The 17161-nt window shown below is 41.1% G+C and overlaps 1 protein-coding gene across 1 annotated transcript in view; it reads left to right on the forward strand.

Moving 5' to 3' along the window:
• CLPB (caseinolytic mitochondrial matrix peptidase chaperone subunit B) overlaps nt 1–17161 on the forward strand; it is a 2847862-nt gene that overhangs the window by 2436114 nt on the left and 394587 nt on the right. The window contains exon 12 of the mRNA XM_044073023.1: nt 9307–9463. Within this exon, the coding sequence (XP_043928958.1) occupies nt 9307–9463 (157 nt within the window). The remainder of the gene's footprint in view (nt 1–9306; nt 9464–17161) is intronic.

The following is a 17161-nucleotide window of genomic DNA, read 5'->3' on the forward strand; positions in this document are numbered from 1 at the left end:
CCCCCACTCAAGCATCATTGACAGACTTGCCCAACTAGGCATCAACCCTTATATCATTAGATGGGTCGCTAACTGACTCACTGACAGAACTCATATAGTCAAAATAGAGGAATCTACCGCCAACAGCAGACCTGTAACCAGTGGTGTTCCACAGGGACCTCTACTGTTTGGAATCATGTTCTCCGAAGTACAAGCAAAAACTAAAGGTCTGTGGCTGACAAAGTTTGCTTATGACTGCAAACTAGGGAGTGGTCATAGAATCTCCAAATTATGTCAACATCCTACAAGAGGGTCTTACACAAATAAATGATTAGTGCCAAAGTCATGGCATTAAATTCAATGCAAAAAATGTATTATTATTCCTTTTGGTAAAAGTGATGTTCCTGGTAACTACCACATCAATAGCAACACCTTAAGTATACATTCAGTGGTGGGAGACCTGGGCACACAGATTGACAGTAACCTTACCTTTGACCATCATGTCATGGCATTAAATTCAATGCAAAAAATGTGTTATTATTCCTTTTGGTAAAGGTGATGTTCCTGGTAACCAGATCAATAGCAACACCTTAAGTATGCATTCATTGGTGAGAGACCTGGGCACACAGGTTGACAGTAACCTTACCTTTGACCATCATGTCATGGCATTAAATTAAATTCAAAAAATGTATTATTATTCCTTTTGGTAAAAGTGATGTTCCTGGTAACTACCACATCAATAGCAACACCTTAAGTATGCATTCAGTGGTGATAGACCTGGGCAGACAGGTTGACAGTAACCTTACTGTTAGTGTTACATTGTGATGTATTTTTAAATGGAACACTCGTTTATTTTTCTGTCAGTTTAAAAGTAAGTGAAAACATTTTTTCTGTGGAGAATGTTCATTTTCCTGTTGTGGAGCTACCGTAGTGTTTTAAAGTACTTTTTACTGTTTTTTCCAGTCAAAAAGTAACTTTTGTGGACTGATAGTTTTTACCTGCAATTGCTGCTTGTCTTCCCTGAGAAAGAGACACCATTTTCCCCTTGACCATGGAACAGAAAACCAGTCCCCCAATCAGGCCTTCTTCCAGCCACAGAAAGAAAAAAATTAAGCAAACGTATTTGCCACCACAACAGGCTACCTCTTCTTTATCCTTTGGACTGTCCACTGCACCAAGAATGTTCACAAAAGTGTCTGCCTTCAGTTATAGCTCATTGCAGTCTACATGGTATCCACATTTTTCCATATTTAGATGACTTCCCTACCTTTGCAGAATATTTTTCAAAGTGTCAGGAATCTCTCTGTCTTGGGTGAGAGATCTCTTATACAAGCTGGGATTCCAAGAGAACATTTAGAAGTCTTTCTCGATTCCTTCACCCAGGCTTATGCTTCTGGGATGTCAGCTAGACACTTCAGTTCAAAGAGCTTTTCTTCCACAGGAAAAAGTAGATCTTTATTTAGATCCATTTCTAAGATTTTCCACACAGACTTCTGTCAGTGTGAGGGAATACCTTAGGATTTCGGGTCTCATGGCATCTGTGATTCTCATAATACCCCTAGCAGGATTCCACATCAGAAATTTACAGTAACATCTGAAATGTATTTGGTCCCAGCATCAACACTCTTTCTCTTTTCTAATGCCAATGCTGGGGGTTGTCAGAAGAGAAATCTATTGGTGGAGACACCAGATATCTTTAAATTCAGGTCTCTCCTTCTCCATCTCTGCTGCAAAACAGTCAGTCACCACACATGCTTTGGACTTTGCTTGGGGATCAATTTCAGGAGGGATACAAGTACAGAGGGTGAGGGACACCAAGGGCAGATATAAGCACACAAATATCAAAGAGGTTCTTGCTCTGATCAAGGCACTCAATGCTCTGACCCAATTTTGGTCCCTGGGATCTCTTCAAGTAGTTTCAGACAATACTACAGCAATGTGGTACCTCAACAAGCTAGGGGGAACCAGATTGTACCCCCTTTGCAGACTAACCATGTTAGCCTGGGATATAGCTTCACAGTGCATTCCCACTCTGCAGGCATCCAACATTCTGGCAGTGCAAAATTTTGTGGCATACAAGCTGAGCAGGATCCGGAGGGGGGGGGGTCTTCCAAGATTTGATCCTTCTGTGGGGAGTTTCTAAAGTCCTAAAGTAGATCTCTTTGCCTCCTCTCTGAACAAACAACTGGCAATTTTCTGTTCCAGGACTCCATGCAAGAAAACCTGGAAGACAGATGCCTTTTTTTCTTTTTCTTGGACAGAAATGTTTCTGTATGCTTTTCCACTAATATCGGGGTACTTCTGAAGATTCAGAAGGAATCCCCCAAGATCATTGTGCTGACTCACTTCTGTCCCGGGCAACAGTGATTCTCCCTTCTTTTGCAAATGGCCAGGGGCAATTACCATAACCTTCCTCACAGAATAGATCTAATCACACAAGAACAGGTTTGTTTGATACACTGAAAAATCAATCACCTTCATTTGACTGCCTGGATGATAGGGTCTTAATTCCATTTAGGCTCCTGTTTAATGCAACAGGTACTAATGGAAGCAAGAAAGCCTGTTACTAGGAAATCATATATTAGCAAATGGAAAAAGTTTTGTAGTTGGTGCCAGCAACATAACCAGCACCCACAGAGTGCTAGTTTTCTCTGGTTTTACAATATTTGTGTGAATTACTATCCTTTGGCCTTTCTTATTTCTCTGTCAAGTTTCATTTATCAGCCATTTCAGAATGTTTGGCCATGGATGATCTACTTTCAGTGCAGTCTTATGTCAAAATATTCTTGAAAGGGGTTTTGCATAAGGGTCCTCCAAGAAAACTGGTGGTCCTTCCTTGGGATCTTAATGTTATTTATCCAGTTAATCTGGCTGACTTGAGGTTCTTAAAATGGGAAAACAGTTTTACTGATTGCTTTGACCTCTGCAAGAAGGGCATCCGAGTCGCAGGCTCTTATGGTGAGTCAGCCTATCTCACTTTCTATAGAGGCAGGGTTTCTTTGAGAACTAATCCTTCTTTTATGCCTAAAGTGGTATGTGAGTGTACTTTAATTCACTCTACCCATCTCTCTGTTTCTTTCCTGAACCTAAAAATTGGGACAAAGGATACTCCATCCCTTGGATGTCTACAATCAACTTGAGTACTGTCTTGACTGAACTAAATATTTCAGATCTTCAGATCAATTGCTCATTTCTTGTAAAGGTAAGAAGGGACAACCTGTGTTAAGACAGGCTGTTTCAAAATGGTTGTCTAAACTCTTTTGTTATACTCGCCATAAAAAAAACTATGTCAGGCAGGGTCAAAGACCACTGTTCCAGGGCCTTAGCTTCATTTATGGCTTTTTGGAAAGGGATGGATTCTAGATGAATTCTAAAAGCTGATACTTGGTCCTCTGTACTTACTTTTACAAATCACTGTCATCTTGATTCCGTCTCTGGGTCCAGATCAAGCCTAGCTAGGACCATTCTCTAGGGGCTCCTGGTCTCTTCTCCTTCCACCTTCCAAATGTAGTTAGCTATGGTAATTTATCAATGTAGATAAAGCTACTACAGCAGTAATCAGTATGATGAACATAGTATAGTTGTGTAAGTTGAACTTATCATAACAATAGATGTTCGAATGATCACTGCTGCAGTAGTTGCTCCCTTCCTCTCATTTGTTTTTAGTGTTTTTTTATGCCAGAGTCTGGACAAATATTTTTTGTTGTTCCTAGCATTGTCCTTTCAGGGTTCAGCATCTCTCTCTCTCTCTCTCTGCTGGCAGGAAAGCTCTGAAAGGCATCACGCTCAAGCTTGTCTTTTAGACAGCTGAGCTCAAGCTACTTAAAAATTTAGAGGTGTGGAAGGTGCCCTTAAGCTTCGGAAGCATGGTAGGCTATAACCCATATAGCTAAGGGTACTGCAGCAGTAATCATTTGAACATCTCCTGTTATGGTAAATTCATCTTACACAACTGCACTTTTATGTTCGCATTCTTCAATTCTTGTCATTTTCACCTCACAGCAAAGTTCATGGAAGAAAGACCAAACTAATTTTTATTGCCTCTTGGTATCTACAAATGACAAGGTTTCAAGCCCTCAGGATCCTGTTTGTAAAGGAAACCCACCAGGTCTTAGCTAAGGCTGCTGTAACACCATTGCTGTTCTACCAGCTTAAACTTTAGGGCCTGGCTTTTGATGTAGATACCTTCATTTCCCCAGACATACAACTCAATTGCATAATAATTTGGGCTACCAGAGATACTTCTGCTTGGAAGGTATATGGCTCTATGAATACATTATCAGTATGAGTGAAACAGTAGACCATATCTACAGTTTTGTTCAGTCTACTGGTGGTACTTCATGTATCTCAGATATATATATTATCTGGGTCTCATTTATTCTATCACCAGGGTGGCTATCAGCTGTTTTGACATACTGTGACATTGTGCAGGGCAGGATTGTGGCCAAGCACTGGCTAGTCAAGCATTTTCTACACCGAGTATTGTATCTCCATCCTTTACTTAGGAATTGAACTTTATGGTAGATAGGCTTGCCCATTCTCTGTCTGAGCCCGCTATCTCGATGACATTGAAGTTCGTTTCTTAGAATATGCATTGTAGGTGACCTTGCCCATCCATTGTTTGAGCCTATTAGCTTGGTGATACTGAAGTTCATGTTTTGGAAGATGCTAATTCTTATGGCCATGATATCTGTGATTCATATCTCTGAGTTCTGGCTGTTACAAGCAGACAAACATATGTAGTCTTTAACAAGGATAGAATGTCCTTCATAATGAAATACACTCATCCTTTCAAAGGTGGTTTATGAAAAGTGTCCTTGAACCTGTGCATCAATCACCAGTTTTTGTTTGCAGCCACAGAAAGCAGGAGAGAGCACCGTGCACACCCTGGATGTGTTCCAGTGACATAGATGTAAATTGAATAAAGTGAATGAGTTTAGGAAAAATGGATCAGCTGTTCACGTCTTTTCCTCTGCTGAGGAAGAAGCTTGCTACTGTGTTTTTTAAAGCAAATCTTGACAAGTGGATGGGGATGTGAAAATTCACTCCAAGTTGTTCCTTTTTATAGTTCATAGTTCATAGTTTAGTACTAGGCTAACTGCCCATGCAAGCCATTTTAAGCCTAGCCAGTTATCCCTTGTGAGACTCAAACCCTATACCTTGGGTTTGTAAGGCAAACACCTTATCCATTAAGCCACCCTTTTACCCTTACTGATAGAGGATTCTAAAATATGGCTTACGGTGGCTAGAGTCCTAAAGTTCTACTGGATCATTTTGTCTAGTATGAACCTGCTGAACTTAGATTTTAGAAAAATAGCTGTTGTTACGGAAAGTCAGTCTTGAAAAGCTTCCAACATAATGAAACAAAATTCAGGTAATGTGACGGTATTGCTGGGCAACACTAAGGAGCCTTAGTAAAAAAAATACTGTCCCTGCAGGCACTCCTGGCCCTAGAATGCAGCATTATATGCATGATCATGGAGACCTTCATCAAGAATATTGAAAGCACTCCATCAGTGCAAGTGTTCAGTGCCTGTTACGCTTTCAAACCTACTGCACTAGGTAAATCCACTAAAAGTGGCATGGTCTCTATATTTCTAAAACAAAATTTCACCTGTAAAGTCATCCAAAGGACTGTATGTGGTTGTTTATCACTGTACCTCACAAAATGGGGGAGCAGCAGAAACGGAAAACTCAACCATTTCCAACGTACCATTAAAAAGCCCGTATCATAAGCTAACTGTAGCCCCCCTTGGCACAGACCTTGTATCTGACTAGTTTGGAAGTCCTGAGAATTCAGTCAAACACCATTCTCCTAGGGGATTTATCTACATCTCCATCAATGGGGAAACTTCTACATCTCCTCATAAATAAGCCTAGAGATTTCTTGACTTCATAAACATAAGTTCATTGAACCAGTCAACATCTTTACTAGGGGATACTCAATCTTGGACTTGGTTCTCACTAGTAAGAAATAGCTGTGTTTTACTACCTGTTGTAAGATCCTTGTAGTCAAGTAACTTGGATTCAGAGAATATACTAAAGTTAATCTACAAAAACTGAGTGACGATCTGGCAAATTTCAACATTCCCTTCCACCCTGATGACCCTTATATGCAAATGAAATCCTTCACCACCAGATTCTCCACAACATGTAAATAGCTGTCTAGAAGCATCTGTCCCCCTCCAAAATAAATACAATGGCAAATTTAAAAATAACCCCCTATTGTGGAACCCTAAAATAAAAGATAAAAAGCTCACTACACATAAAAATAAACTGAACCCTTCAAATGCCAAAAACTCTCTTGCTAAACCTAACAAAGAACACCAGTCCTTGATTAAATCAATCAAAGCTAGATACAAGAGAAAAATATTTACCCAGTCAAAAGATAATCATAACACCTTCTTTAACTGTGTAAGAAACATCAGAAATAATGCTTAAAACTGAACACAGCAAACAGTAAATGATACTGCATATTCTAATCCTGAGGACAGTGTACAGCACTTTAAAATATCCTTTGTCAATGCCCCTTATGATGGTTCCATCCTCCTCAGACCAAAGGTAAAAGAGATGCTATCCAGAAGTGAACTACCCTTCAGAGGACCTTCTGTAGGAACCAGGAGGGGAAGAAACTGTCGTTCTGCAAATCCAAAGGTTTTATTCCTGACATTTCTGGTGATAGAAGCCCCCCCCCCCCCAGACAGAGGGGGGAACAATAATAGTAGATGCCACCGCTGCAGCAGAAGTGGTCTGCAAAATTAAGGCATTCAGGGTCCCTTTTCTGATAGGCCTTTTCAGTACTTCTGAACTGTTGCCCAACTACCGCACTTTGGAGGCAGTCAAGGGGTGCTTATCACCGGCCTGGATGTCCATCAAACAAGAAACTTGGATGGAGAAGATTATAACCAGAGGTTACTTCATTCCTTTTCTTTCTTCTTTCTCCACCCCCACCCTCCCACCATGCAAGCACACTCGCAAAGAAAGGCAACAGCACTATAAGTAAAAAAGCTGCTAGAGAAATAAGTCATCCAGGAGATCCCACCAGACCAGCAAACCTGAAATTTACTCATTTCCTTTTGGTGCCAAAGAAAAGTGGGAACATCAAGTCAGTTTTGGATGTCAGTCATTTGAACCAGTAAGTGAAACAGAAAAAATTCTTAATGGTCACGGTACAGTCCAGTTTATTAGTGTTGAAGAAGGACTCTTGGATGTGGTCAGTAGATCTTCAGGATGTGTACTACCATATAATTCCAAAAGGTTTCTCCCCTTCAGGCTGGGAACCAGATACTTCCATTTCAGAACTCTGCCCTTTGGTTTCACCACAGCACCCTGAGTGTTCACCAACTGTATGGCAGTTTTCTCAGCTCTTCTCAGGCTGCAGGGAGGTTCAGGTGTTTTCATAACTAGACAGTTGGCTCATAACTTTCCCCACCAGCAATCTTCTTCTCCAAGCCAGAGACTGCTCAGTCCAACTTTGATCACAAGTAAGGATAACTGTGATCACAGCGAAGTCCATGCTTCATCCTGTTCAAGCCATAGTGTTCGTTGGAGCTCACCTGGATATCAAGTTACTGAGAGCTAGACTACCGGACTTCAGAAATCTCTCACTTCAGCAACAGGAGGTGGCAGCACTTTACTGCGACAAGCCTCCAGAAAGGTTGATTTTGCATCTTCTTGGCTTGATGGCAGCCACTGTAACTCTAATTCATATAAAGAACAGAAGAACCATAAAATAATAAAATGACTCAAAGTTCAAAAATGTTTAATACAAACAGTTACTTTCTAGCACCTTGGCTAACTTTGTGTTTCTGAACTTTGTGCCATTACTCTAGTTCCCCTGGCCAGATTTCATAGGAGGCTGCTCCAGTGGACCTTCACAGTACAGTAGTCCATGAGATTTTCAGTATCCCTTACAAGAATTTGAACTTAGATTCAGTGGCGGTGGGAATTTTCAATCATATTACAAGGTCACCTCTTTGTTCTCCGCTAGGCTACGGTAGCCATGGACACTTCCCAGTGGGGAGGGGAGTATTTTTGGGGAGGACTGTCCAAGTCATGTGGTTCCCTAAAGAGGCTAGTGTTTGCATCAGTATCCTAGTCTTCTACAGGCCTTAATGAGAATCCCTTTTGAGCCTGCAGCTAAGGTTGACTTAAAATATTTGGTTTGGAAGACTTTGTTTTTGGTGACAGTCACCTCTGGTAGAAGAATATTGAAACTTAACACCCTTTCCTGTAAACCCCATTATTTGGTTTTCCATAAGGAGAGTTACTGTAAGAACATATCCATTCTTTCTCCCTAAGGAGGCGTCTGAATCATCTCTTAACCAGTCTATCAACCTTCCTGTTTTCTTCCCAAAATTTGGTAACAAGGGAGAATACATGTTACACCTTCTGGATGTGCACTATCAACTTAATTTTTATTTGCATTGCGCTAAGGTTAGAAAGACTGAAAAGTTATTTGTTGCTTCTTCCCCAGCCAAACTGGGAAAGGGAGTGTCTAAAATGTCTCTTTCTCACTGGTTAACTTAAAGTATTGCATTCTTTGCTGGGGCACCTTTTGATGACATTTGTGCTGCATCTACTGGGTCTAATGACCATACCATCATATCCTATTACAAGTTGGATTTCCATTCCAGGTGTGGAGCTTCCTTTGGTGAGGCTGTCTTCTGGAATGTCCTTTCCTGATACTGCCAAAGATTTATGGTAGCTAGCTGGGAACTGTCTCCCATTTGCTAGGGAATGGCTAGAAGAGGCAACATCAGTTATGAAAGTTATGTACTGTATCATAATGATAGATTTGTATTGTCTGCATTTGTCCTTTCTCAAGTTCCCTCCCACCTTCCCCATCCCATTATTTTTTCCCTTGTTTCTGGAGTGATCGCACTGGTGGTCCCTATGGCTTATTCATGTACTCTTCAATTTCTGGGTCAGGAAGCAGTGATATAGCTGTGATGTGTTTGGTTTTATTAGGAGGATGTAACAAATGTTATTGTAGTGTATGGGCAAACTTGATCTGAGGGAACTTACAAATCACATGGAGATTATGGGTAAGGGAAGGTGCCTGAGTTTGGGAACCAATTACTGAGAGTGACCCAAGTTGAATCCTTGTCCGATCCAGTGACTTATCCGTTGAGGATGGATTGAAGCAGACAACACAAATCTAAAGTTATTGTTAAGCGCATAACTTTTGTTTTCTGTGTGATGTGATACACAGCTTTATGCAGCAGTGTCCTGACTTTTATGATTGTCAGTAAATCATAGGGTTGCTGTTCTGCATTTGCTGATGCTGTCTTTATTCTAATAGTGTTTTCTTTCTTATTAATTTAGGGTCGATTAACTGATGGGAAAGGAAAGACAATTGAATGTAAAGATGCCATTTTCATCATGACGTCTAATGTGGCAAGTGATGAGATTGCCCATCATGCTCTGCAGCTAAGACAAGAAGCACAGGAGATGAGCAGAAAGAGAATAGCAGAAAATCTAGGTACTAGCCATGTGCAGGCTTCTTTATATTTGAAGGAAAATCATAAAATGTCCTATTTATATGCTATGGATTTTATATAAATACTAACTTTTCATTGAAAATGTATTTTTCTTCCATTTAGACCTTGCAAAAGCTTAAACAGTCTGCCAACAGGACTGCATTGTAACTTTTGTAGGTATTTTATCAGAGAACACCTGCATTGTTTTTTAGGCATCAGCATCTACATAAGCATATCTCATTCTTCATCTCCTCTGGTTGGCTGACATGGGTAGGCATAAGATAAATCTCTAAGGCTGTATGAGCAGCTTCTTGAGTTATGTACTCTTGTCCATCAGAGACAGATGCCCTTTGGAGCCATAGAAAACAAGAAATGAAAGAGCAATCTATTGAACTGGGAAGTGGTCTTAGGGCAGCAGAGTATACAGGTATGTTGCATTCATGTTTTATGTCTGTGAGATGCAAGGAAACCTTACACTATATTTTAAGTGATTAGTGAAAAAAATGATGAAAAACACACTGAATTTTCCTAATGTAGCTCAGATTTCCATCTAAATCACTACATGTTTGTACCTGCATGGTAGTCTGCATTTACCCTTCCCTTGAGTGATTGTGATTCAGAAGTAATATTTACATTCACTGTATTAGTAACTTTTGAACAAGCTAGCTGTTGAGCACTCTTGACACCAATAACCACAGTTTTCCTTCTTTTTAATAGGACACTAAAATAGAAGAAAATATAATAAGCCACATCTTGCAGTGTTGAAGAGCATCTGTTAGTAGAGCAGTATATACATAATGCACAGTAATCAACTTCAAGCAGGCAGAACATCACTTCTTCATAGAACAGAACTGTTATTTTTAGAAAAACTTTGTAGTTGTGAAATATCTTGATCATAAAAAGTGCATATGCCTTAAATGGTTTAGCAGCTTTAATCATCATCGTCTTCTTTCGGCTGTTCCTGTTAGGGGTCGCCACAGTGGCTCATCTGTTTCCATTTCTTCCTGTCCTCTGCATCTTGATCTGTCACACCAACCACCTGCATGTCCTCTCTCGCCACATCCATAAACTTTATCTTAGGCCTCCCTCTTTTCCTGTTACCTGGTAGTTTCATCCTTAGCATCTTTTTTCCAATGTACTCAGCATCCCTCCTCAGCACATGTCCAAACCAATGTAATCTTGCCTCTCTGGCTTTGTCTGCAAACCTTCCAGCCTAGGCTGCCCCTCTAATATACTTATTCCTAATCCTGTCCACCCTCGTCACACCAAGTGCAAATCTTAACATCTTTAACTCTGCCGCATCCAGCTCTAACTCCTGCCTTTTTGTCAATGCCACTGTTTCCAACCCATATAACATAGCTGGTCTCACTACCTTCTTGTAGACCTTCCCTTTCACTCTTACTGGTACTTGTCTGTCACACATCACTCCTGACACTCTTCTCCACCCACTTCATCCTGCCTGTACTCTCTTCCACACTTACCATTACTTTGAACTATTGCTCACAAGTGTTTAAACTCATCCACCTTCACCACCTCTACTCCTTGCATTCTCACCATTCCTCTATCCTCCCTCTCATTCACACACATATATTCTGTCTTAGTCCTGATGACCTTCATTCCTCTTCTCTCTAGAGCATATCTCCATCTCTCCAGGGTCTCCTCCACCTGTTCCCTACTCTCACTACAGATCACAATGTCATCTGCAAACATCATAGTCCACGGGGACTCCTGTCTGATCTCGTCTGTCAACCTGTTCATCACCATTGCAAATAAGAAAGGGCTCAGATCTGATCCTTGATGTAATCCCACCTCCACCTTAAACGCATACGTCACTCCCACAGCAGACCTCACCACTGTCACACTACCCTCGTACATATCCTGTACCACTTTTACATACTTCTCTGACACTCCCGACTTCCTCATACAGTACCACAACTCCTCTCTAGGCACCCTGTCATATGCTTTCTTTAAGTCTACAAAAACACAATGCATCTCCTTCTGACCTTCTCTGTACTTCTCCATCAACACTCTCAGAGCAAACATTGCATCTGTAGTGCTATTTCCCGGCATGAAACCATACTGCTGATCACTAATCATCTTGTCCCTTCTTAACCTAGCTTCCACTACTCTTTCCCATAACTTCATGCTGTGACTGATCATTTTAATCCCTCTGTAGTTACTACAGCTCAACACATCACCCTTATTCTTAAAAATCGGTACCAAAGCACTTTTTCTCCATTCCTCAGGCATCCTCTCACTTTCCAAGATTCCATTAAACAATCTGGTTAGAAACTCCACTGCCATTTCACCTAAACACCTCCATGTTTCCACAGGTATGTCATCTGGACCAGCAGCCTTTCCATTATTCATCCTCTTCATAGCTATCCTTACTTCCTCCTTGCTAATCCTTTGCACTTCGTGATTTACTATCCGCACATCATCCAACCTTCTCTCCCTCTCATTCTCTTCATTCATCAAACCCTCAAAGTACTCTTTCCATCTGCTCATCACACACTCCTCACTTGTACTTATGTTTCCCTCATTCTCTTTTATCACCTTTACCTGCTGCACACCTTTCCTAGCTCAGTCCCTCTGTCTAGCTAATCGGTACAGGTCCTTTTCTCCCTCCTTGGTGTCCAGCCTTCCATACAGCTCTTCATATGCCTTATCCTTCGCCACCTCTCTCTTTGCCATGCACCTCATCTCCTTATACTCCTGTTTACTTTCTTCATCTCTCTGACAATCCCACTTCTTCTAATGCAACCTCTTTCTCTGTATACTCTCCTGTACTTCCTCATTCCACCACCATGTTTCCTTGTTGTCCTTCTTCTGTCCAGATGTCATACCAAGCACCTTTCTAGCCTTTCTCCCTTACTAGCTCTGCTGTAGTTACCCAGCTATTTGGCAACTCTTCACTGCCACCCAGTGCCTGTCTTAACTCTTCCCTGAACTCCACCTCACAATTACCCTTTTTCAATTTCCACCATTTCATCCTTGGTGCTGCCCTTACACTCCTCCTCCTTTTCTTGATCACCAACGTCCCATCTCATGCTGCCTAACTACACTTTCCCTGGTCACCACTTTACAATCTCCAATCTCCTTCATACTGGCCCTCCTACATAAGATATAATCCACCTGTGTACATCTTCCTTCACTCTTGTATGTCACCCAATGCTCCTCCCTCTTGTTAAAATATGTATTCACCACAGCCAAGTCCATCCTTTTTGCAAAATCCACTACCATCTGACCTTTTGCATTCCATTGATTAATACCATACCTACCCATCACTTCCTCATCCCCTCTGTTCCCCTTACCAACATGCCCATTGAAATCTGCTCCAGTCACCATACTGTCACCCTTGGGTACAGTCATCACCACTTCATCCAACTCACTCCAAAGTTTTTCTTTCTAATCCATTGCACACCCTACTTGTGGAGCATATGCACTAACAACATTCATCATTACACCATCAATTTCCAGCTACATATACATCACTCTATCCAACACTTTTTTCATCTTCAAACACTCTTAGCATACTGTTCCTTCAGGATAACTCCTACGCCATTTCTCCTCCCCTCCACACCATGATAAAACAATTTGAACCCACCTCCGATACACCTAGCCTTACTCCCCTTCCATCTGGTCACCAACCTTCCTTCTGTCCATCATATCAGCTAGCTCTCTCCCTATGCCAGTCATACTGCCAACATTCAAAGTTCTGACCCTCACTACTACAGTCCTAGCCTTTCTCCTCTCTTCCTGCCTTTGGGCATGCCTTCCCCCTCTTCCCCTCCTTTGGCCAGCAGTAGCCCAATTTCCGCCACTGTTGGCTCACAGTACTGGTGGCGGTCATTGTTAATCCGAGCTTCTACCGATCCGGTATGTAAATATTTACTGCTGTCCGCATGAAATAATTTGGTGAAGTTTTATGCTGGATGCCCTTCCTGACGCAACCATCCCCATTTATCCAGGCTTGGGACTGGCACAAAGAAATGCACTGGCTTGTGCATCCCCAGTGGCTGGGTTGGTTTAGCAGCTTTAATAAGAAACCCAAATACCAAGAGAATAGTAGCAGTAGCTAAAACAGAGTACATAATTCAGAAGCTAGAAATTTCTAGATACACGTCATGGCATAGCAGTTTTAGAGGAAGCGTTCAAAACCAGCTTAGCTGGAAACTAATTTCATGTTTCATAGAACTCTGAAACACAATGCACTGGCTAAAATTAACCATATAGCACCAACAGCTGTAATGCCTATGTAAACAGCAGTTTAAGTACAGGAAAATATTTTAAGTAGTGTAACTTTTGAAATTTGTAAACTTGATACATTTTGACTGTATAGCATTGTACAGCATTTATTAACAATAAGAAAACATTGTTTCCATTTTAAGGATTCACTGACATTTTCTAACTGAGAAGGTCTGGGAAATGGGTTTAATTTCTAACATACATATTTAGACAGCTGGGGTATGCCTATTATGAATAGAAAGTCTAGGTGGGGTGGCAGCAGAAGAATGTAAATCTTCTATAGCTAGTTCTAGGTAAGTGTGATGCTCAGGGCTTTGGGGAGCCTCACCCCCCCCCAATTGTCCATGATTGTGTGGTGACCCCACAAAAGCTGCATTTAGTTAGGAGAAACACGGGGGGATTTTTTTCTCTGATTAAGCACTTTATGTTAAACAGGATTGCGCAACAAGCCTGATTAAGATAAAGCCAATAATTACTGAATGGATGTGCAAGAAAAAACATTCCTGTTTCATTCCCCTATTACACTCTTTATCTTAAACATGGTTGTGATATGACCCTGTTAGGATAAAGCTAGTAATCAATGAATGAATGTGAGATAAGCGCTGCCTCTCTTAATACCCCAGGTAAGCGTTAGATATTATTAGCCAAGAGTGTCTGATCTCTCTGCTTACCTAGGATATTAAGAGGGGTAGACACTCCTGATCCTTAGGTATGGTTTTCTGTTGCAGTAAGCTTGCAGTAAATAGTGGCATAACACCAGTTAACAGTTCTCAGTTTCTTTGTTGAAGAATTCTGGACAAAGGTTGAAAAATCAGGAATATTTTTTAAATGGCATTCTAATACATTTAAACAGTTAAAAAAGAACAACAAGTTTTGCATTAATATGGGTTTTCTGAACAATAAGAAGCAAGAAACTCCAATATCTAGCATTATTGACTGAATATAATCCTGAGTGATTTACCAAAATATCAAAAATTTAAGAGGGACTGGGAAAAATATAAGACAAATCAGAAGCAGTTGAGAGGTATGTTTTGTTTTGTGTTACCAGAATTAAATAAGAAAATTGCACCGTTTGACTGCTTGTTTTGTGTTCAAGTATTTTTGCTTTTGGAACTTGGTGAGTGTATTGTGTTTTACATGCAGTTGAGAGGTATATCAGATTCACATCCATCTCAATAGTCTCTGATTTTGCCTCACAATTTTAGCCTGTTCCTTGCAAGATTTGTTGTTTGCTGTCAGAACTTTGGGGAGTTGTACACAGTAAATAATGACAGATATTTGAGTTTCAGATTTAAGTCTTCTTTGTAAAAACTAGTATTTCTATATTGTATGCTTTTGTGTGTGTGTTGGAGGGTTGTAGTGTATTTAAAAGTAACACGCTGGCTCCTATTTCAATCCCTTTCCATCACAACCACCAACATTGCCGTTATGCATGTGTTTGGCGGGGAGGTTTATAGTGTATTTGAGTAATAAGTTGTCTGTAATGTCTTCAAAACAGCCTCACAAACATCTGCCTTGTACATTTCAGGCGGCTGTTTTTGGTGATTTGGATTAAGCAGGATGTGATACAGTGGCACTGTGAGTAGTATTACCATTTCAGAGTGCTTTGTTCTGGTTTATCTCTTGGTAGGGTTTTTTTCTATGTGGTTTCGGCTTGCCTTCACTGTTTATGTCTAAGTTAACCCATGTACTCTGGTCTATTCATGTACCTAAAAAGGCATGTCCTAGGTGAACTGGCATTCCTCCAATTTCCATGAGGATATAGATAGTTTTTCCCAGTGCTCACTCCTTCTTCTTGGCTCTACCTGCTCCGTTCGCCCTGCGGGCTCACTCTGCTCCCCTACCCTACCCCCAATTCCCATCCCCAGTACTCCTACATTTCTTCTCACCCAAACTTCCCTCCCCCTCCTCAACAACCAATCCTCAAACGCTTTTCCTCCACCCCACCTGACTTTCCTTACTACATCCCCCACCCACCTTAATCACATCTCCCTCCTCTCTATTACATCTTACAAGCTGCACCTATCATGCTCCCTCTTAACCCCAAAACCTTTATGTCTTCATCCATCCTCATCCTTCTTCTACTTCCTTTATACCATGCCACCCCCTTCACCCACTTTCATCTTCACCCCTCACCTCTTCCTCCTCACCTCCCCCTCACTACACACTTCCAAAACATCTCTGCCTCTTTAGTCCCCTCCCACCCTATCCTCCTCTTAAAAGTAAAGCTTTTTTCAATCCCTATTAATCACTACAAACGTAGACCCATTTTCTACCAGACACTCCAATCTCAGTACAAACCAAAGAAACTCATTCCATTTCTTACTTACCCTTGCTCAGCCGGTGACATTCACCCTAATCCAGGACCAAACTTCACTCCCAACAAGCCCCCCTAGCACCAGCTATAAATCCACCAGTAAATACCTTAAATTCCTCACCATCAGCACCCAAAGCTTAAATAATAAATTAAGCCTCTTCCATGTCTGGCTTAATCACTCACCTGATATTGTAGCCATCTCCGAAACCTGGCTAAAACCTCATATACGTGACTTCGAATTCCTTCCCCCAGGATGTCAATCACTTCAAGCTGACTGCCTAAATAGAAGAGGTGGTGGTGTAGCATTAATCTACTCCAACCAGCTGTCCTTTACTCCATATCCCAATCCCATCCCCTCATTCAGTAATGCTGAACTTATAACTGGCCTACTAAAAATAAACAACCATAAAAGCATCTGCATCATTTCCCTGTATATTCCTCCAGGCAACAACACCAACACCTTGGAAGACATCCTCTCCTGGGCCTCTTCAAATATTAAGCTGGAAACCTACATAATGGGAGATGTAAACATAGACTGAAACAAAATCGATAACCCCTACCCCAGAATGTCAATCAATCTATTTAACTACACTCAACTCACTAATTCCATTACTAGGCGTAACAAAACCAACCCCCAGGCTCCATACTAGACTGGATCCTAGTATCTCATCCAAATAAAGTCACTAAATCTGGTGTCATTCCTGACCCTTTAGGAGACCACCTGCCTGCCTTCACTCATCGAGCTACCCTGAATTCCCCACACCCCCACCACTTCATCCACACTCGTAGCCTCTCTAACTTTAATCCCACTACTTTCTCTGATTCTCTTCGGGATACTAACTGGAAACCCCTAAAAACTCTTCCATTAGACACAGCCGTTGACTTCTTCAATACAACATTCTTAAACATCCTTAGCTCCCTAGCCCCCCTATAAGAACAAAAAGAGTAAAAACTAAGACAACTCCATGGATTACCAAAGACACCAAAAAACTTATGCTACAAAGAGATAAATCCTGGAAAACATACCTCCAATACAAACAACCAGAAAACCTACTTAAATACAAACAGCTGAGAAACCTGGCCAAAAAACAAGTTATCAAAGATGAAAAGTCTTACTACATCAAATTACAAGTAA

The sequence above is a fragment of the Protopterus annectens genome, chromosome 5.part1 (assembly GCF_019279795.1).
Source record: "Protopterus annectens isolate FY-2018-M chromosome 5.part1, PAN1.0, whole genome shotgun sequence".
NCBI classification, from domain to species: Eukaryota; Metazoa; Chordata; order Ceratodontiformes; family Protopteridae; genus Protopterus; species Protopterus annectens.